The sequence below is a fragment of the Melanerpes formicivorus genome, unplaced genomic scaffold, assembly GCF_026170545.1.
Source record: "Melanerpes formicivorus ecotype bairdi unplaced genomic scaffold, bMelFor1.0.p_v2 SCAF_76, whole genome shotgun sequence".
Lineage (NCBI taxonomy): Eukaryota > Metazoa > Chordata > Aves > Piciformes > Picidae > Melanerpes > Melanerpes formicivorus.
In genome coordinates this window covers 2,948,280-2,969,462 of record NW_027142428.1, presented here as the reverse complement: position 1 = coordinate 2,969,462, position 21,183 = coordinate 2,948,280, and the positions used below count along the sequence as shown (strand labels likewise).

General features: G+C 49.2%; 2 protein-coding genes and 1 long non-coding RNA gene across 4 annotated transcripts; 2 read left to right on the top strand and 1 right to left on the bottom strand.

Annotated features, from left to right (window-relative positions):
- Positions 1–4,520: 4,520 nt before the first annotated feature.
- Positions 4,521–11,092, bottom strand: FBXO45 (F-box protein 45). Its single transcript, XM_068164002.1, has 3 exons — positions 10,652–11,092; positions 10,147–10,503; positions 4,521–7,086 (listed from the first exon to the last, which is right to left on the bottom strand). The coding sequence occupies exons 1-3, from the start codon at positions 10,916–10,918 to the stop codon at positions 6,901–6,903; spliced, it is 810 nt and encodes a 269-aa protein (XP_068020103.1). The 5' UTR covers positions 10,919–11,092; the 3' UTR covers positions 4,521–6,900.
- A 78-nt stretch (positions 11,093–11,170) lies between these two features.
- WDR53 (WD repeat domain 53) lies at positions 11,171–15,568 on the top strand. Of its 2 annotated transcripts, none has more exons than XM_068164001.1 (3): positions 11,171–11,236; positions 13,164–13,655; positions 14,376–15,568. In XM_068164001.1, the coding sequence occupies exons 2-3, from the start codon at positions 13,179–13,181 to the stop codon at positions 14,955–14,957; spliced, it is 1,059 nt and encodes a 352-aa protein (XP_068020102.1). In that variant the 5' UTR covers positions 11,171–11,236; positions 13,164–13,178; the 3' UTR covers positions 14,958–15,568. The 2 variants fall into 2 exon arrangements, with proteins under 2 accessions (XP_068020102.1, XP_068020101.1); XM_068164000.1 differs by lacking the exon at positions 11,171–11,236 and adding an exon at positions 11,271–11,612.
- A 1,115-nt stretch (positions 15,569–16,683) lies between these two features.
- LOC137454106 (uncharacterized) lies at positions 16,684–20,423 on the top strand. The gene is made up of 3 exons (XR_010990542.1): positions 16,684–16,811; positions 19,938–20,075; positions 20,239–20,423. It is a non-coding gene; the product is annotated as an uncharacterized lncRNA (long non-coding RNA).
- The last annotated feature ends 760 nt before the right edge of the window (positions 20,424–21,183 follow it).

The following is a 21,183-nucleotide window of genomic DNA, read 5'->3' as shown; positions in this document are numbered from 1 at the left end:
GAGCAAACATGAAACGACTCCAGCTAGCTCACAACCAACCTGCAAGTGCAGACATGAGAGGAAAAAAGGCACCCTTGGTTCCTGAGCAGGGAGAGTTGCAGAATAAACAGCACTTGGAATATACAACAAGGTTTATGTTAAAACCCCTTTTGAATGGCTTTGTTGTTTGCTGGTTTGGTTGGTTTGTGTTTTTGTTTTCAACTGCAAGTGAATTATCATTGGTGTCCCTCAGGGGTCTGTACTGTTTAATATTTTTATCAGTGGAATGCAATGAGTTGCAGAATCCTAGAATGGCTCAGGTTGGAAGGGACCTCAGAGATCACCTGCTCCAACCTCCCCACCACAGGCCCTGACACTCTCAACTAGACTCAGTTGCTCAAGGCCTCAGCTGTCTCCAGACATCCTGATGAAAAGTCCCTCTCCAGCCTTCCTGCAGGATCCCTTCAGGTACTGGCAGGCAGCTCTAAGGCTCCCCCAGAGTCTTCTCTTCTCCAGGCTAAACACACCCAGCTCCCTCAGCCTGTCCTCACAGCAGAGCTGCTCCAGCCCTTGGATCATCTCTGTGGTCTCTTCTGGACTCTCTCCAGCAGCTCTGTGTCCTCCTTCTGCTGGGGACACCAGAACTGGAGGCAGGATTGGAGGTGAGGTCTCAGCAGAGCAGAGTCCAGGGGCAGAATCCCCTCTCCTGCCCTGCTGCCCACACTCCTCTGGCTGCAGCCCAGCACACAGCTGCCCGCTGGGCTGCATGAGGGCACTGCTGGCTCCTGGGGAGCTGCTCAGCAACCTGCCAAAGCAGGATCACCTAGGGCAGGTCACACAAGAACACATCCAAGTGGGTTTTGAAAGCCTCCAGAGCAGGACACTCCACATCCTCTCCAGGCAGCCTGGTCCAGGGCTCTGTCACTCTCAGCATGACAAGTTTATCCTCATACTGAAGTGGAACCTTCCGTGTTCCAGTTTAAACCCATTGTTCCATTATCCACTTCTCAACAATCACATCTTTTGTTGACGTTTTGGTTTGATTGGTTGGTTGGTTTTTTGTTTGTTTGTTCATAAGAAAACACGAAGCAAATGTTGACAGGAAGGTCCCACACTGAACACGGGATTTGCACGACAGGAGGCATTGGAAGTCCAGGGCTACCAGAGCACTGTTAACTTTGCCCTCTTGTGGGGAGGTGTGAGAATTCATTCAGAAGTCACACAACATAGAAGCATAAAATTGTTTCAGTTGGAAAAGACCTTTAAGATCATCAAGTCCAGCCATCATCTAGCTCTACCAAGTCTGGTGCCAAACCATGTCACTCAGTACCATATCTCTGCTTCTTCAAACCACTTCCAGGGATGGGGATTCAACCACCTCCCTGGGCAGCTTGTTCCAGGATTTGAGAACCCTTTCAGGGAGTAAGTTTCTTCTACTGTCCAACCTAAACCCCTCCTGGGGCAACATGAAGCTGCTTCCTCTCATCCTATCACTTGTTACTTGGGAGGAGAAACCAACACCCACCTCACTACAACCTTCCCTCAGCTGCTCCTCACCAGACCTGTTCTCCAGACCCTTCACCAGCTTTGTTGCCCTTCCTTGAACCTGCTTCAGCACCTCAATGTTTTGTCAAGTGAGTGGCCCAAAACTGTACCCAGTACTCAAGGTGTGGCCTCACCAGTGATTGTCACCCTGCATTCAGCACTGCCCTGGTCCTGCTGGTCACACTATTACTGATCCAGGTTAGGATGCTGGCAGCCTTCTTGGCCACCTGGCCACACACTGGCCCATGTTCAGTCAGCTGTCAATCAACACCCCCCGGTCTTTCTCTGCTGGGCAGTTTCCAGCCACTCTGCCCCAAGCCTGGAGTGTTCATGGGGTTGGGACCCAGCACATGGTGGTGTTAAATCTCAGCCCCTTGGCCTCAGCACATCCATCCAACCAGGCCAGGGCCTATTCACAGGCTCATGTCTAACATGAGCATCTCATTGCAGTATGAAAAAGCTGCTGGAAGTACAAATTAGCAGGTTCAGGATCACTGCAGGGAAAGCTTTTCTTCCTATTAATTTACCATTTAGTTTATTTTCCTTTAACTGAATTCTTGCTTACTGTGAGGTGGACTGCTAGCACTTAATCAAACAGGTGACACTCATTACTAATTAAAAATCCTTAGGAAAATGCAGAAAGGACCCAAGAGCAGACTTCAGTGATGCCATTTTCTGGCTACAGACTTCATGGAATTATCTGCATCCTGCAAGAACCAGCACTGCTCTGGAGAATGGCAGCACACACAGCACTTATAGCTGCACTCCTGCCAGCAGCCAAAAGCTATTTATAACCTGTAAAGATTTAGCTAGAACAGAAAGAAACTTAGAAGAAACTTCTTCACTGAAAGGGTTCTCTAGTCCTGAAACAGGCTGCCCTGGGAGGTGGTTGAATCCCCATCCCTGGGGGTGTTTCAAAGAGGCAGAGATGTGGTGCTGAGGGACATGGTTTGGCACCAAACTTGGTAAGGCTAGATGATGGTGGGACTTGATGATCTTAAAGTTCTTTTCCAACTGAAACAATCAGTGTTGAAATGCACGGGTTCAGGAATCGCTGAGGGCTCAAATACTTAGAGAAAGTAAGTTTAGTATGATCCTGCTATTATCAGGCCAATTTAAATTGCTGTCCTCATCCCAGTGAAAATAGAAGAGGAAAAAGGCAGCCATCTGGAAAACACACCAGTGTGTTCAGGAAATGTAAAACTCCAGATCACTGGGAAGTGAAGACAAAACCACCTAGTATGTTCTAGCTTGCTACTGGGCTCAGAGAGGCAGGCCAGGAAGAATCCATCCACACCCAAAGCCAGAGAAGTTCAGCCCACAGCATCAAGGGCATCTGCTCCTGGCTAGTTTTGTCACCTGAAACATGGCCAAAAGTAATGAAAGCAAGTGGCATTTTCTAGGAGAAGGCAGACAGAAGACTCAAAAATGCATCCTCACCACTGCATTTTAAGTGGGAAATATATTTGCAAGAACATATCCCTGCCAGGGTGTTTCCTGTGCCACCTTGATTTAATCTGCATTCCAGCAACACCTTGGTCCTCTTACAGAGGAAATCATGCAACTGACTTCAAGCCAAGCCAAGCCACCAGTAAAGCCAAATCCAGACTGCCTTGAAACAAATGGCCACAGCAAGCTCTTGGCTTCCTCAGACATAGAAATGTGACCAGATCAGGTGACCAACAACAGTTGGTCCCAACAGATTTCCCCTGCACTGCAAGAAATGCTGAGCTTTACTCAAATGATAGACAAAATGCTCACTCATCAAAAAAATCTGGATACCCTGCAGGATTCTGAAGCCAAGAGCTGAGAATCTGACTGATTGCTGTTACAGGAGCTAGGAGCAGTCGATGTTCCTCCCGTCCAAAATAGTTAAATCACTCACAGGGGTAGGGAAAATACTTCCAAGAGCTGCTTAGCTGACTCTGAAGTATCTTAGGCTTGGGAAAGTGATTCTACATTTTTGATGATCCAGCATCAAACCTCTTCACTCCTGAAGAACCTCACAGAGATGTTAGCCAGAAGTTCATCACTTAAAAGCAAATTCTCTGCACAGGGTTCGCAAAGTGCCTCAGAGCTCACAAGCACAATGTGGCCTCCTACTTCTCCCTAAAAGCACTGTGAAATAATTAACTTCAATACAGCTCAAGAGAGAGAAGCCAAGAAGGTGAGCTGGGAAGGAGGCACCCCAGTTCAGCAGCAGGGCAGGGCAGCCCCAGCAGCAAGCTCAACACCTCAATTTGAATCAAGAGATCTCTCCTGATCAGGAACACCTTGTCCCACAGCGTCACACATGAGCATCCCTGTTTTCATAGTATCATAGTATCAGTGAGGGTTGGAAGGGACTACAAGGATCATCTAGTTCCAACCCCCCTGCCATGGGCAGGGACACCCCACACTAGATCAGGCTGGCCAGAGCCTCATCCAGCCTGCTCTTAAACACCTCCAGGGACGGGGCCTCAACCACCTCCCTGGACAACCCATTCCAGGGTTCCACCACTCTCATGGTGAAGAACCTCCTCCTCACATCCAGCTTTATTCCATTCCCCTTAGTCCTATCACTACCTGATATCCTGAGAAGTCCCTCCCCAGCCTTCTTGTAGGCCCCCTTCAGATACTGGAAGGCCACAATTAGGTCACCTCGGAGCCTTCTCTTCTCCAGACTGAACAGCCCCAACTCCCTCAGTCTGTCCTCATAGGAGAGGTGCTCCAGCCCTCTGGAAGCAATTTCCTGAGCACAGCTATTAGACCACCCATCAGACTCAGATGCCATGGTTTAGTTGATTGGATAGTGTTGGATGATAGGTTGGACACAATGATCTTGAAGGTCTCTTCCAACCTGGTCTGGTCTATTCTATTATCTTCTCTTCTCTCTTCAAGCAGTCACAAGCAAATCATACAGCCTACAGACCTCCATCTTCTTGGTGCACCCAACTGCTGCTCCATTTCTCCTACCACCCCACCACAGATGTCAGTACAACAATTCACACTAAGAATTCCATTTTGAATTATAGCAGAGTTTATTTTAATATTTTGTACAGCCAGCATTGGTCTCCAGGAATAAGTTAGAAACTTACATAAGTGAGTCCCCCCCCAAACCCACCCTTAAAGGAATGTTCAACTTTCAGCACTTCTAATTTAGAGGGAAGTTATTCATAGGGTAAGATGCAGTCTGAAGGATGGAAATCAATCTTTATCACTTGTGCATAAAACTCAGGGTTTAGTTGCATCTAATTGGATCCATGAACAAGCACAGAGGTTGTGTCTTTCAGGACTGCACTGAGAATACATTCATTTAGGGGAAAAACTTTACTTTCTGGAAATTGGACAGGGTTTTGGTTCCATTTTTCCTCTGCTTCCATGCCCCTTGGTTCTGCTGTGCAGATACATACTTTACAGTCCAGTACAATCAATGCTTGTAACAGATTTCTCCAAAGCACAACTTGTATGCATCCCCCCCCCCCAAATGTCAGTTGTTCTCAGCACCATTGAAAACATCTCCACTTCTCACTGTGTATTTTGTAGCCAAGAGGGACAGACCTCAATATTGCCTTCAAGCAATAAACAACACACAAAACAAATAAATACTTTAAAATCCTTTTAAATGATAATGATGTACATACTCTGTTCCAGTGCAGAACCTGGTTATCTACCAGGTAAAAAGCACTCCAAGGAGAGCTCCTCAGCAGCAGACCAGGAGCCTCACTCACCTGCTTGCACTGCTCTCCTCCCATGACTCAAGTACTGGGGAGGGAACTGAGCAGCAGCTTAAGAGGAATTCCTTTCTCTCCCAGGCTGCCAGTGTCCAATACTAAGCAATTCACATTCTCTAGCACACATGAAGCAAAAAGAGGTTGTTACAAACATCTCCTTCTCCCAACTCTGAAATAGTTAAGCTCTGGGAAACACCAACCAACCAGAAACCAGAGTCAAGAGCTAGCAGCAGGGCTTACAGATTTTAATGCCCTGGTGAAAGGAGCTGGGGCTCCTTAAAGAACTTTCAGCCTCAGAGGAACGCAGTTTCACCAGACAACTCCCTCGAGAGTCTCCCAGCTTCAGAGCCACCCCAGCCTGTCCATGCCAGCTCACTGACATCTCAGAGAGGTTTGCACATGGCTTTTAGAAAGCTGATTCAAGTGAAAAGCCCAAACACTGAACCTGATCCAGAATCCCCACCAAAGGGCTGGTGAGTTTTAGTGGTCTGACATGAGTGAAAACGAGCAGGTGAACGCCTGGGTACTGAGGTGGTGCATCTAATTAAAGAAAGGTTCAGCCAAGTCTTAAAGCTCTACAAAGCCATTTAAGCTGAAACCAAGGTCTGGATTCACAAACTGAATGCTCCTTCCTCATTATTTTGAAACACTTTGCAGTAGTGATTAGAAAGTGTAAGAATGCTTCTAGAAGTTAGTATCTCAGCTGTCGAAAGGCAGACAAGCCCACCACCGTGCGCTGCGACTTCCTTTCCTAAAGGGGACCACAAAGTTTGATGAAAGGAAATTGGTGGGGAGAAACATTTTGTGGTTCCTCCAGAGAACAAAACTTGCTAAAGCTATGGAAACTTTCACAGGAAATGACCCAATGTAGCACCATACTCCACAAGAGCATCCCAAAATGCTTGATGATACAACCGAAGTATGCTTACGTGAATATTCTATACCTGTCTGAGGTGTGTTTTCTGATGTCTCAGAGTGGGAGGTTGGGGTTTGGGTTTTTTTTTTTTCCCTTTAAGAAATGATGTCCCAGTTAGAATAAAGCAAACCCTCTCTTTTAATGGCTCTTTTCAAGGTGTTCTATATATAGGACTCTTAAAAGACACTGAAAAGTAGCTGCACGCATTTTGTATCCTTGGAGAGAAAAGCGGCCCAGGCGGAGCACTCTTCCCAGCAGGTTAAAAACTGTAACTAAAACCCAGACAGAGCTGTTCTCCTCTGGCACACACGCTGGCCCAAAGGAGGGGAGGGGAGGGAAGGAACAAGCAAGTTTTAAAAGGGGAGTCTTTCACAAAACACACTACTTACAAATCTCAGGTTCACTTCCTCGAGCAGTTTTGTATCAAATCCTTTCGTTAAGTATTTGAGGTCACACACTGCCATCTCAGCAAAGAAATCTGTTGCAACATGCATGTGTCAGCGTCCCACTCCACCAACTGCAACCCTGAGGATTTTTTCTGGCCTGGTAGGAAGGAAATGTAACACAATTCCTGAAGTATGGCTGGTCCTCCGTTTCCAAACTCCATGTGACTCTCTGGATAGTTCTTGGACACACCCCCATAGGTTTTTGTCTCTTCCTTTAATACATGTTTCCCTCTAACCAACATGCAGATTCATTTCTCCTCCTACTCATCCGCATCTCGATGTCCCAATGCAACAATCCACATCATCCATCCAGAGGTTTTCCCAGGTAGACCAAAGTCACTTCTGTGTTACCATAGACAGCAGACACTGCTGGATACAGGCAAACTTTCGGCAGTCCTCTGAAGGCAACTCCCAAGAATTCATATCCCCTCTCAAATGCTAATGTTTTGTCTTCCATGTCCAGGATGACTCGAATCCTTTCACCTATCTGGAAACAGAGATAAGGAGGAGGGGAATAAGAGAAAAAACAAACAAACAAAGAAACAAACAAACACTCAAAACATAGAAAGTCAGCATCTACAAATGAAGACACAACATTGAGGCACAGCCCAGAAGACAATTTTCAAGTGAGGCTTTCCTCTTTCCCATGACTGTGTTACTTTAATGACAGGATTTTTCCATTTCACTCACAGGCACTAGGAGCCTGAATACCTCCTGCCTGCTGCCCAGTGGGCAACCTGCAGCTAACCACCTCTGTGAGAATAAACACAGGCCTTGTGAGAACAAACCTTGTGAGAACACTTAAGAGCAAGCATGCTGCTCCAGAACACTGCAGTTCTGGGAACACTTGACTTGAACTCTCTATTTGGCTGTTGCTGTCACTAAGCATGAATTCTAAAGGCACTGAATTGTTTTAGAAAGATGAGTCCCACACACAAGACCAGAACAGCAGGTGCTGCTGCTGACAGAACTATTGCCTCACTAAAGGAAATTCCAGTGCAAAACTTTGGCAAAACAAGGCTGAAAAACCTTATGTATACACACACACACACAAAATCAACAAACACAGCAAGAGACTGGGATCTAGGCATGCTGAATCTCTCTGCATTTATCTAGTTCATGTTATTTCAGGCATAAATGGAAGGCCCAGACACCAGCAGCAAGCACAGCAGGATGCTGCACAAGCTGCTGATTCTTCACCAACAGCCCCATTGCTGTAAAGGGATTTCTTCCAGCCAACACATTTTTTCTTCTAACTAAGACGTGCCTTTCCTTTAAGTGTATTTCCTAAGAACAGATCACTGCACATGTTTTAATAACCATAACACAGATTCATAGGATTGGGTTGGAAAGATCATCTTAAAGATCATCTAGAATAAACCAAACCAGGTTGGAAGAGACCTTCAAGATCATCGCGTCCAACCCATCAACCAATCCAACCCACCTAAACAACTAACCCATGGCACCAAGCACCCCATCAAGTCTCCTCCTGAACACCTCCAATGATGGCGACTCCACCACCTCCTTGGGCAGCCCATTCCAATGGGCAATCACTCTCTCTGTATAGAACTTCTTGCTAACATCCAACCTGAACCTCCCCTGGTGCAGCCTGAGACTGTGTCCTCTTGTTCTGGTACTGGCTGCCTGGGAGAAGAGACCACCATCCACCTGTCTACAACCTCCCTTCAGGTAGTTGTAGAGAGTGATAAGGTCACCCCTGAGTCTCCTCTTCTCCAGGATAAGCAACCCCAGCTCCCTCAGCCTCCCTTCATAGGGCTTGTGTTCCAAACCCCTCACCAACTTTTTTGCCCTTCTCTGGACTTGTTCCAGCAAGTCAACATGCTTCCTAAACTGAGGGGCCCAGAACTGGACACAGGACTCGAGGTGTGGCCTAACCAGTGCAGTGTACAGAGGCAGAATGACCTCCCTGTTCCTGCTGGCCACACTGGTCCTGATGCAGGCCAGGATGCCATTGGCCCTCTTGGCCACCTGGGCACACTGCAGGCTCATGTTCAGCCTACCATCAACCAGTACCCCCAGGTCCCTCTCTACCTGGCTGCTCTCCAGCCACTCTGACCCCAACCTGTAGCTCTGCATGGGGTTGTTGTGGCCAATGTGCAGAACCCAGCCATGGGCAGGGACACCTTCCACTAGACTAGTCTACCCAAGGTCTCGTCCAGCCTGGCCCTGAACACCTCCAAGGTGGTGTCCCTCAACAACCTGTTCCAGTGTTTCACCCCCCTCACTGCCAAGAATTTCTTCCTTATCTCCAGTTTAAATCTCCCCTCTCCCAGCCCAAAGCTATTGCCCCTCATCCTATCACTACAAGGCCTTGTAAAAAGTCCCTCTCCAGCTTGCTCGCAGCCCCCTTCAGGTACTGTGAATGTACTCCAAAGGGTCACTGATTTGAGCTCTTATCAGATGTTTTTTTCAGAGAAAGCAGCAACTGTGTTCACTGTGGATGCTCAGGAGCCTCAGCTTCAAAACTATTCCTCACCTAGTTCCTCACTTCTGTTGCTGCAGAAGGCCTAGACAAGGCCAGCAGAAAGTGACCAAAAGAGGGTTGAGTCTGGAAAGCAGTGACTCAATCTGTACACTAGTGAACATGCTATGAATCTCTTCACTTACACTCATTCTATGTATTATTCCCCAGAAGGAGCTAGTAGAACCTTCAAACAGAATTCAGGGGTGATGAACTTTTACATGAAATTCAGCAATGTCAAATACCAGTGACCATGCAGATCTTCAACCACAACTAGAACACAAGCCAATACTCATAGAAAGCCACAGCATTAAGAGACAGAAGTCCTAATGCACACAGCTCAAGTTGTAACCCTAAGAAATCCAGCTGGTAAAACCTAGTTGCAAGAACAGCCAGAAGAACAAAGGTAAACACTTCTGTAGGGACAAAAAAGTGGAATGGCACTTGCTCTTTAACAACCTGAAAGTATCTGATTGACATCCAAAAGCAGCCCAGTCAGAGAGTATCTCCTACAGGAACACTGACAGTCAGCAAGCAGCACTCTGTACCACTGCACGTTTGCAGGCAGACTCTTACCTAAGTATTAACCTCAGCTCAACCTGCCATACAACAAAGGGACAACATAGCATAGACATTCACCTTGCTGTGGGGCAAGCTGTTACTTCAGAGGGCTCTTTGCAAGAGCCTCTTCAGCTTTTATTTCAAAAGGCAAGACGGTGTCTAAACAGACACCCGTGGTAGATGCAGACACTCAATATTTGAGTTAAAAGTGTGGCAATGGTTCAGGGACTGGTGCACTCGCCTGAGGATGCAGTAAACAAAGGGGCAAACACCTAACAGGGTGGAATCATAGCTGGACTCGATGATCTCAGAGGTCTTTTCAAACCACATCTATTCTGTGATTCTAGTTGCCTTCTACAAGTAAGGCAAACAGACCCTTTAGTGGGCATTTAGGCTCAGTTCAGGGGCAGGCAGGGAAGTCAAAGCAGGAGGCAGGCTGCCGGCCAGCCACTGTCATACACTCTACACATGGAGAGCTTCCAGCTCCTGCCAAGCCCTGCTCACCTGATATTTGGGTGCATTGTTGCACTGGGGGAAACTGCCGTTCACCTCTCCGTTATGCAGCAAGTTATTGTCCACCAGGTTCCAGCCCCAGCTCTGGTCGTCGCTCCCCAGCAGGGCCACATAACCCTGGCACTGCATGGCTGCCCTCTTGGTGGCGATGCCGATGACGGCCACGGTGCCCAGAGGGCCTTCCCACCACACCTCCCAGGCGTGGCGGCCCTCGCTGAAGCCGATCTTGGTCCTGGCCCCGTCCGTGCTCTGGGCGATGGGGTTGCGGTGCAGCGTGAAGCCGTTCTTCTTGATGTAGACGTTCCGCGAGCAGTCGTTGGTGCTGAAGGCGTGGTGGAAGGCACGGACCTAACAGAGAAGAAGGAGGGCGAGGCGAGATAAAACCCTGCCGTGTTTTCCAGCGCGCACACACATGCCCCCTCCCCGGTTTCCAGCGGCGGGTGGGCCGAGCACGCGGGTGGGCGGCCCTAAGCACCTGGGGGTGTCCCGGGCTCACCTTGCCCTTGTAGGTGGGCACGTTGCAGAGGATGTCGGTGCGCAGGGCCTCCTCGGCCAGGCAGCGGGCGGCCAGGCTGCGCCACACCTCGCTGTTCTCGTCGCCGTGCAGGACGCGGTGCCACAGCTTACAGACCAGCGCGCAGCTCCTCAGCTCCCGTAGCTCCAGGTAGGAGAACACCAGCTCCAGCACCCGCCCCGGCAACCGCCAGCCCGGCCCTCCCGCCGCCGCCGCCCCCCCGCTGCCGCCGCCGGGGCCCGCCGCCATGGCCTCCCTCCCCCTCCCCGAGCGCCCCGCCGAGCGGCGGGCCGGGCCGCGGGGGGCCGCGCTCCCCCCTCGCCTCGCCGGTGACAGCAGCGGTGGCGGTGGTGATGACAGCCGGCAGCGGTGACAGGGGCGGTGGCGGCGGGCCCCGGGCCGAGCGCTCCCCGCCCGCCCCGCGGCCCCTTACGGCGAAGGGGCGCCCGGCGCCGCCATCACCGCGCGCAGCCCGCCCCGCCCCGCGCATGCGCCGGGAGCGGCGGGGAGCCGCCGGCGGGGGCCGAGTCAGGCCGGGCCCGGCGGGGAGCGGCGCTGAGGGGCTCGGTGGGTACCGGTGTGCTCGGCGGGGCGCGGGGCCCGGCGGTACACCGCTGGCGGTGTCCGTGCGCGTTCGCGGGGACCGCCAGGGGGGTTCTCGCCTTGGGCCAGCCGCCAAAGCTGCGGCAGCTCCCCGCGAGGAGCGGGGGCGGCTGCCTTCCTCATGCCGGGAGTCGGGCCTGCTGGGGCGAAGCACTCTGCGGCAGGAGGGGCAGAAGCTACCTCAGTTCCTCAGGGGCCAGCGGGCGAGTGGCTGGCTGCCAGTTGGCGGCCCGAGTTGCGGGTACGGTGTCTGGTGCTCTCTAGTTTTATTCGGTCGACGAGACTGACGTTTTGCTGGTGGACGGAACGAATTCTGGCTGCTCTTCAGGCTAGGCTTAATGTGAGTCCCCTGCAAAGCACAACACGGTGAAAAAAAAGAAAAGAAAAGAAAAAAGTTATTGCCTGATAAGGCGCTAAAAGCATCGACCTTACGGCTGGAGTGGCCGAAGCTGCTGCTGGGACAGCCTTACTGTCCGCAGCCCTGCCCTGCTGCTGCCTCTCCTTTGCCTCCTAAACTTGCGCTTTTGTGGCACTTGTTTTATGGGATTTGTCTGGTTTGGTTTTTTATTTATTTGTTTGCTTTTCCAATTGTCTACAAAGTCTGCAAGAAAGACACGAAGGTGCTGGAGCACATCCAGCAGTGAAGCTGGTGAAGGGTCTGGAGAACAGGTCTGGTGAGGAGCAGCTGAGGGAACTGGGGTTGCTTAATCTGGAGGAGGCTGAGGGCAGACCTCATTGCTCTTTACAGCTCCCTGAAAGGAGGTTGGAGTGAGATGGGGCTTGGCCTGTTCTCCCAAGGAACAAGCAATAGGAGGAGAGGAAGTGTTGGACCAGCAGAGGTTTTAGGGTGGATAGTAGGAAATTTTCTTTACGAAAGAGTGGTCAGGCATTGGAGAGGCTGCCCAGGGAGGTGGTGGAGTCACCATCCCTGGAGGTGTTAAAAATATCTGCAGACAGAGAAGTTTGGGACATGGTTTAGTGGGCATCATGGTGTTGGTTTGGGAGCTGAAAATGATGATGTTGGGAGGTCTTTTCCAACCAAAACAACTTTCCTGCTGATTTGATCCCCTAAACAGTCCTGTCACACAAGCTGCTGTGGGCAGTGGCACCAAGGAAAGCCCTGAGTGTGGTAAACTCAATGGGTGCACTTTGAGGCCCAGTTAAATGTATTGCAAACCTTGCAACTATCTGCCTCAAACAGGTAATGCTTCTTTTAAAAAGCTGCCATTGTTCACCCATTTATGCTTTATGTGTTTACCAGTCACAAGAAAACAGTAGTGACATATTTATTCATACAAACATATGCTTTTAAGTTATGATGAAATCGGTTGCTTTCAGCATTAACCAGTTTATCCCTCTCTCACCATCACAAGTTTCTTGCTCCAGATACAGTGAGACTGCTGTAAAAATTGGTTGTAGGTACTGAGTACCCATCACATCAGCAGCTGGATGAAAGATAAGAGGTCCATATGTGCTCCCACCCAGACCAGAGCAATGTGACTCCTCTGCAGGCAGACTTCACCAACTTGCTATCTTCCCCTTGGTGCTTTCCAGTGCACCCCATTAGGAACTGTGCCCCTGCTGTGTCCTTACACACTGAGGAAGCAGCTCTCACCTAGACAGCCACATTAGAGCAGCAAGTCTGCTCCATGTTTCACACAGGTCCATGTGCTAGCACTGCTGCCATTCTGTGCAGCTGTGGCTCATGGTGGTGCTGCTTGAGCCAAAACTCCATGTGGCACTGATCTGCAGGGGTGCCTGGTTTAACTGCACACTAGACTTTCAAGTGGTCTGTGTTACAGGCAGTAGGATGATCTTGTTGCTTCAGTAAGCTTTCTGCTGTACTGAGACCTACACCAACTCAATTCAGACTTTTGTTTGTTTGTTTCAGAGGTGTCCCTGAAACATGGCAGTCAAATGGATTGGTGGACATTCGTCCTCTGTGTTGTGCTTGAACGCCAACACAGAAGGGCTGGTGGCTTCAGGTGCAGAGAAAGGCGAGCTCACACTCTGGGACGGGGGAGGCACTCCAGCAGGACAGCTCCAGCTCCCTGAGGCAGACGATGTGACCTCTGTGGTGTTCTCTCCACAATGTCCCACCAGGCTGTATGCCTCCCATGGAGAAACTATCAGCTTGCTGGATGTCCGATCCCTCAAAGAGCCTGTTGAACACTTCCACGTGAACGAGGAGGAGATCAACTGCCTCGCAGTGAATGAGGCTGACAGCTTCTTGGCTGCAGCAGATGACTCAGGGGCAATAAAGATTATGGACCTGGAGAAGAAGAAAGTCATCCGGTCCTTGAGACACTCAAACATCTGCTCCTCTGTTGTCTTTCGACCTCAGAGGCCTCAAAGCCTTGTGTCCTGTGGACTAGACATGCAGGTGATTTGCATACAAGTAGCTGGGTGTTAGAGAAGCTAAGCAGTAACTATCTACCAGTGTAGTGGAGCATTCACCAGACTTTCACCAAGAGTGAAGGTGCAGTCATCAGAAAGCTCCTTAACTACTTTTGACAGAGAAACTGTCACATCTGCTTGTGCCATTTTCTGCTCAGCAGTTCCCCTCCCTGTAAATATTCCTTAATATTTACAATCTAAAAGTGAACCTGAACTATTCCTTGCTTTTTGCTGTTGCATTTTCCAAACACATCCATGGAAGTGATTATTTTAGGACAAGTAGGTAGCAGAGAGAGAGAGAGAGAACTAAAATTCAGAGTGATGATCCCTCTTTGCTGCTAGCATTTCCATGTCCTTTCTTTGAAAGAGTTGATGTGCCATCTGTCATGACTGCTACTGCTGAGATCAATGCAAAACTGTTTGGAACAGATTTTTCACCCATTGTGTGGTCTAAAGGTCTGAGTCATTGACTCCAAGCAGGGCAGTGTCACAGCTTGGAAAGCACGCTGGAAGGATTTGCCATATTTATCAGGTGCAGTTCAACCACCTTGCATCTTGTGCACCCATGCAAAGCCTTTGCTCTGCTAGAGCAAGGAGTGTGGTGGTTGGCTTTCTTTCCACTATTACTGAACGATGTGATTATGACATAAAATGGACAAATTACCAGTTCATACTCTTTTTTTTTTTGTTTGTTTTTTTTCCCCAGGTTGTGCTGTGGAACCTGCAGAAAGCTCGCCCCTTGTGGACCACAAACCTGCAGGACTGTGAAACAGATGGTCTTCAGTCAGCTGGCCAGTTCTTTAACCCACCCCTTGCACATTCCCTGTCTGTCGCGTCCTGCGGCAATGTCTTCGGCTGCGGAGCTCAGGATGGTAAAGTCAGGATATTCAGAGTCACTGGTTCCAAGTTTGAACAAGAGCTGGAGTTTCAAGGTCACAGCCTGGGAGTATCACAGGTCCTCTTTATGCCAGAAGCCTACTGGTTGCTGACTGGAGGAAATGATGGGAAAGTCTTGCTCTGGGATGTCAGCAGTGATGTTGCAAAGCCGCAGAAGAGTCCAGCAAAATCTCAGCAGAGAAGGAAGGCCCAGACACCTGCTTCCACCAGAAAAAATGGAAAGCTCACCAAAGTGGCTTCAGATGAACAAGCTAGAATTTTACCAAAGCTAACCATTGAGCATGGAGAGAAGGTGAACTGGATCTTGTGCACAGAGATCAAAGGCTCCAAGAGAGTATTAGTTGCTGATCAGAGTAGTTCTGTATCTCTATATCTGTTGGCAGAACCTTAGGTACTGAGACATTCAAAGAAAATTGTGGGAGGAAACCACTCCCCCAAAAGTTTGAAATGAGTCCAGTGAACTGACCAGTGAAACCTGATGCATCCTGCACAAGGGATTTGCTGTTTCCTCACATGAGTACTCAGGATGTAACTGGCCTCATATGTTTTTCAGGGGCTGTTGGTACTCACTGCAGCTGTTTCTTGCAGGGGGGGCAGTTTGTTTCTGGAGTTTAAGTGTATGGTTAGGGGTAATATTAGCTCATGACTAAGCTGATATAATTAAGGCTGGAAGAAAAAAATCAGGCTAATGGGGACACCTACAATGCTAAATGAGGGTGCTGAGCAGTAACAGAGATGTGTTTTGATCTGCAGTGCTTTACCTCACAGCTTAATTTGGCTGTAGAGGAAATTTGTCAGCAGCTGCATACAAGACTAGAGCAGCATCAGCTAATGAGTAATCAAATTAGTTTAGCTCTCCTTGCTGATTGGATTTTTTCCACACAAGGAGCAGGATTAAATGTTAACATCAGTTTAATGGGTCAGCTGTCTTTTTCATTTAGTTGTTTATCCCAGGGAAAAAACTATTACACTTGTCCTAATAAATGTTTTCTCTCGCACTGCTCCCTTGTGTTTATGCTTGCTCTAAACCAAACAGGCGTACAGTTGTGTCAAGAAACCTACTGTGTGCTATGTCATGGGGTATATGAAGGCCCTAAGACACAGCTCCTACCATACATTGCCATCATCTTCCTCAGAGCTTTAGAAACACGGGCAGGATGTGACTTGCTAGAAACATCTCTTAATTTGCAAGCGGAGGGTGGTGAGAATGTCAGAGGGAATGCTGCAGCTCTTGATGTGTTCAGTTCATGCTGAATTTCTCATGGAAAACCATGGGTAGATTTTTTTTTTTCAATCTTTTTTTTTTTCCCCTCTCAGGCTGTCCTAAGCCTTCACAGAACTGTCTGCCTGGTCTTAGTTGAAGACCTTCTTCACTGGTGTGGGGTTTGGGCTCTCTCGTTTCACCAGCTGTGCTGTTACCACACATTATTTACCTGCCCTCATTTTTCACTTTTAGATAGAAAAATTTCCAACTGTTTTTTTGGTTTTGCATACTGGGTTCCTGCAAATCACTAGCCACTTGTGCTGGCCATTCTTGAATGGAAGAGATGCCAACTGCCTTGATTTTGCTCAAAGCAGCTCCCCACAACCCAAGACAACTCACTCATACAAATCTGATTTACCATCCTCCCTGCTCATATGGCCTTAAAAGCGGGAGACTTTGTCTCAAGGCACAAACTGATGGGTGCTACAGCAAAATTAGTAAGCTCTTCACAATGAGGGTGGTGAGACACTGGAACAGGTTGCCCAAGAAGGTGGTAGAAGACTCATCCCTGGAGGTTTTTAAGGCCAAGCTGGATGTGGCTCTGAGCAACCTGATTTAGTGTGAAGTGTCCCTGCCCATGGCAGGGGGGTTGGACTAGATGATCCTTGAGGCTCTGTGATTATGCCAAAACACAGCAAAACAGCAGTGTACTGTAGGTACCTCCTTTTCTGTCAGCACTCAGTTAATTTATGAAGACACACAGGATGGGGGGGTCCGAGGAAGCGGTCCGGATGTGTAGCTCGGTATGGGATATGTTCATGAGCAGGTGTCTGTGCGCCCAGCACCTATATTTGGATGTACAGTCTATAAATAAAGCCCCAGCACAACCCAGCTTCCAGCAGGAGTCAAGATTCTCTGCCTCTGCTGCCTGCTTCAAGAGAGAGGATCAAGCCCACTCTGGCTTTCAGTTCTTCCTGTCTTCTCCAGGAGGATGGCTAAGGCCACCATCTCTCTGCGCTCCCTGAATGAAACATTGAACAGGTCACTAAGGGGCTGTGCTAGCACTGTGCTGAGGGACTTGGGAGGATGAGGGGTGCAGAGGACTGGGGAGGGGAACCTGAGCTTCCTGGGAGCTTCTCATAAGGAACATGTAAATATACATTGTGTGTATCTGGGAAGGGATACATGCTTCCATTTCTCCTCTGCTCTTTGGGGTAGGAAGGAGAATAGAGGCTGAGCCTCTAGTGAATGCTGTGCAGCAAAGCCCTGGAGCTGCAGGAGTGTCTCTGGGAGATTCTGAGTAGTGGGAAATGGGGATTTGCACTCCACTGCTGTTGGAAATATGAGATTTGGGATGAGCATCTGAATTTGGGAAAATGCCTCAGAGTCAAGAAGGTTCAAAGCTAGGAAAAGGTCCCCATTAACAAGAAATAACCTCCCAAGAACAGACCTTTCTTGTAAGTTTAAAGCAAGCAAACCACTGTGGCTGAGGAACTGGGACATAGGTGAGGCTGATCCATGCTCTGTTTTCCAAGCCTGTAGGCAGAAGAGCAACACTTGACCAACAGGTTCACGGGTTTCATGTAAAATAATCTGGCCTAAATTGCCCCTGCTGGCACCAGGCCATGTGTTCAGCTGCAACACGACAGTATAGCTGCTGGTGGATGGTGTCTCTAACCAGCCAGGCAAACAATCACAGGATGGAATATAAGCCATGAGCATGACTCCAGGAAAAAGAGTTGAAAAAAGTGTCTGAAGTTCTCTACAGTTAAAGACAGGTGAGATAGTGCTCCCTCTCAGGGGATTTTCACATACAGATTTTCATTTACTACTTTTAAAGGTACTATGCAAATGTTATCGAGGGAGAACTTTCTAAGTCAGCTTAGTTGTCATACATACAACTCTGGTTTACCTGTAGGAACAATTATCACAGCCTAGAGAGAGAATCACAGCTGATGAAATGCAGTACTCCTGCTCCTGAAATCAGTGATTACTGACACCAGCTGACAGGCTCAGTCAAGACACCGACACTGCTCACTGCAGTTCCTGCAGTGGTAACCACTCAATATGATAGTAGAGACCTGACCAGAGAGAGAAATAGCACCATGGGATCCACTGCTGAGTGAAAAAGTGAGAATTGGCCGTGGGCAACTGATTGAAGAAGAGTGTGTCTAGCTGGCATCATGAAGTGAGTGCATAGAAGAGCTGTGGAGAAGGGTGGAGCTCTGCACTGGGCTGGAAAATAAAGCCAATGTGAGAATTCTAAAGTAATGAAAAATGCTATTTTCTGTAAATGCCTGAGCAGCAGCACACACACAAATAGGATTTCAGACAGGTGGGACTATCAGAGCTTTTATTGCCAATCTTCCAAGTACCTTCTGCATGCTAACAAGAAAAGATGTAGAAGCTTTCTGTTAAAGACTGGGGATTTGGTTTGTGCATCCATTAGAGGGGCATTAGAGGTCGCCAACTCAGTGGTGGAAACTTCACTTACATTAAAGGTGAAAGTGTTCAGAGGTTGTGATTGGAATGAGAGCCGGTGGTTTCATCCACTCCTCCTTTCAGTCAGAATTTTGCTCAAGAGACAGCAGTGCTGATTGAAACAAAACTTACAACAGAAGCCGTAGAAGATTCGTCACAGAGATTGGTTGTATGTGGGGTAACCAGACCCAAAATTAGCAAATGCTGAAATGTTTGCTGCAGATGCTTAAAAATATGCAAGACTAGTTTACAGACAGGGAGTATACCCCAGAGCAAAAAAGTGCTGGTAAGAGAAAACTAAGCAAACACTTGAAGCATTGGACTAACCTCATGAGGTTCAATAAGAGCAAGTGCAGGGTCCTGCATCTGGGTCGAGGCAATCCCAGGCACAAATACAGGCTGGGCAGTGACTGGCTGGAAAGCAGCCCTGAGGAGAGAGACTTGGGGGTGCTGGTGGACAAGAAGCTCAACATGAGCTCTCAGTGTGCACTTGCAGCCCGCAAAGCCAATCAGGTCCTGGGCTGCATCAGGAGAAGTGTGGCTAGCAGGTCAAGGGAGGTGATCCTCCCCCTCTACTCAGCTCTGGTGAGACCCCACCTGGAATACTGTGTCCAGTTCTGGAGCCCCTATTACAAGAGGGATATGGAGGTGCTGGAAGGTGTCCAGAGAAGGGCCACGAGGATGATCAGAGGGCTGGAGCACCTCTCCTACGAGGACAGACTGAAGGAGTTGGGGCTGTTCAGTCTGGAGAAGAGAAGGCTCAGAGGTGACCTAATTGTGGCCTTCCAGTATCTGAAGGGGGCCTACAGGAAGGCTGGGGAAGGACTTCTCAGGATCTCAGGTAGTGATAGGACTAGGGGAAATGGAATGAAGCTGGAGGTGGGGAGATTCAGGCTGGATGTGAGGAGGAGGTTCTTCACCATGAGAGTGGTGAAGCCCTGGAATGGGTTGTCCAGGGAGGTGGTTGAGGCCCCATCCCTGGAGGTGTTTAAGAGCAGGCTGGATGAGGCTCTGGCCAGGCTGATCTAGTGTGGGGTGTCCCTGCCCATGGCAAGGGGGTTGGAACTAGACAATCCTTGTCCAACCCTCATTGATACTATGATAAAGATTGCAGACAAACTGCAGCAGTGACAATGGTGTTAATGAGATCTTTGATAACTTCACTATTGTTTGTAGAATAGAATGAGCCATTAGGAACCTTACCTACATTGATGAAAAGCTTTAGGAAGCAATTTGCAGGCAACTTCTCTTACCACACATCTGTTCTGTGGAAGCATGGTCCTCTACAAGGGAAAACCAGAGCAGGATGAGCTGATGGCTTGTTTAGTATTTGCATGATTTTTGATCTGGAGAGGAAGGAGAAGTTCTGTTTCATGCCAAACAACAAGAGTTCAAAAGTAAAACTATATAGAACCTCAAAATATATTAGAGAACAAAAAACATGCCACTGATGTTAATGAAACAATTCAGACCTTCAAACTGTATTTGCAAGTTATCAGATGTGTGCACCAAGGAGGGGTCCAAAAGAACTGGACCATGGCAAACCCCCCTTAATATCTAGTAGTATATTTGTTCATACAGCTCAGAACGGGGTCTGGAGCTGCTCACAGTCCCACCACCATAGCGGAAAGCACCACTGTTTGATGCCTTAGTCCTTATGAGATGCCATTGTTTTCCATCCTTCAGAGTAGAAACCAAGCTGCAGAGTGTGGAGGCTCAGTTCACAAACCTGGATTCACGCCTGCAGAAACTGGCACAGAAGTTTGAGCTGCAGGCTGAGAGGATGAGCCAGGACCCACTGCAGATGTGGGTGCCAGGGGAGAGGTGAGTACAAGGAGAGATGGGGCAGTCCTTGCCCTCCACATTCAGGTGATACTGGTGTGACCATAGGTACACTCCAGGGTAAGCAGACTGTTTGAGCTCACCTGCTAGCTGAGTTAAAGCCAGCACGCTCTACAACCCATATTGACTTGTTTGCCTTTCACAGCATCACACAATCGTGGGGTTTGGAAGGAACCTCTGGAGATCTAGTCCAGCGCCCCTACTAAAGCAGGGTCACCTGGAGTTCACCTTTCCCTATCAGTATTGCTACTTACTGCAGAAATGGACAACATGAGGAAAAAGTAAAGTTCCTTTGGCAGTTGTTTCTTTAAAAAAAAATCAAAACCAACCACAGAGTCTATGAAATATTTATATGGTTTGAAACCAGCAGCCCTGCTTTCAGGACAGAGGGGACACCAAGCCCGCTTGTGTAACTGTACCACAGCAAGTGATAGGCAAAGAAACCCCAACTCTTCCACACTATTACATTCTCCAGTTAAGGCCAGAACGTGTTTAGCACCCAGACTAAGCTTCATCAACCCAGGTTTAGCCTTTCCATCGTCTGACCAGGAGTTTCTGGAACAGCTCTCACCTGCCAGAAGCAGGCTCCCCACAGGCTGCCCTTCAGCAAGAGCCGCTGGTAACTGTTTATGGCTGAAATACTCTTTTGGACAATAAAGGTGCAGCACTGGGGTCGGACAGATAGAGCCTGCGGTGAGGCAGAGCACGGCCGTCAGCTGCGGGGCGGGCTGAGGGGCCTTGGTTTGGGCGCGGGTCAGAAGGCCGAGAACGGGACGCCGGGCTGCAGGGAACCCTACCCGCGAGGGACTGGGGCAGGAAGCTCGGCTGCGGGGCAACCTTGGCTGCGGAGCAAGCCTGCCTGTGAGAGCTGGGAGCGGGAGCCGCGGCTGCGGGGCAAGCCTGCCTGCCTGCCAGAGCGGGAGCCCGGCTGCGGGGCAACCTTGGCTGCGGGGTAAGCCTGCCTGCCAGAGCGGGAAGCGGGAGCCCCGGCCGCGGGGTAAGCCTGCCTCCCAGAGCGGGGAGCGGGAGCCCGGGCTGCGGGGCAAGCTTGGCTGCGGGGCAAGCCTGCCTGTGAGAGCGGGGAGCGGGA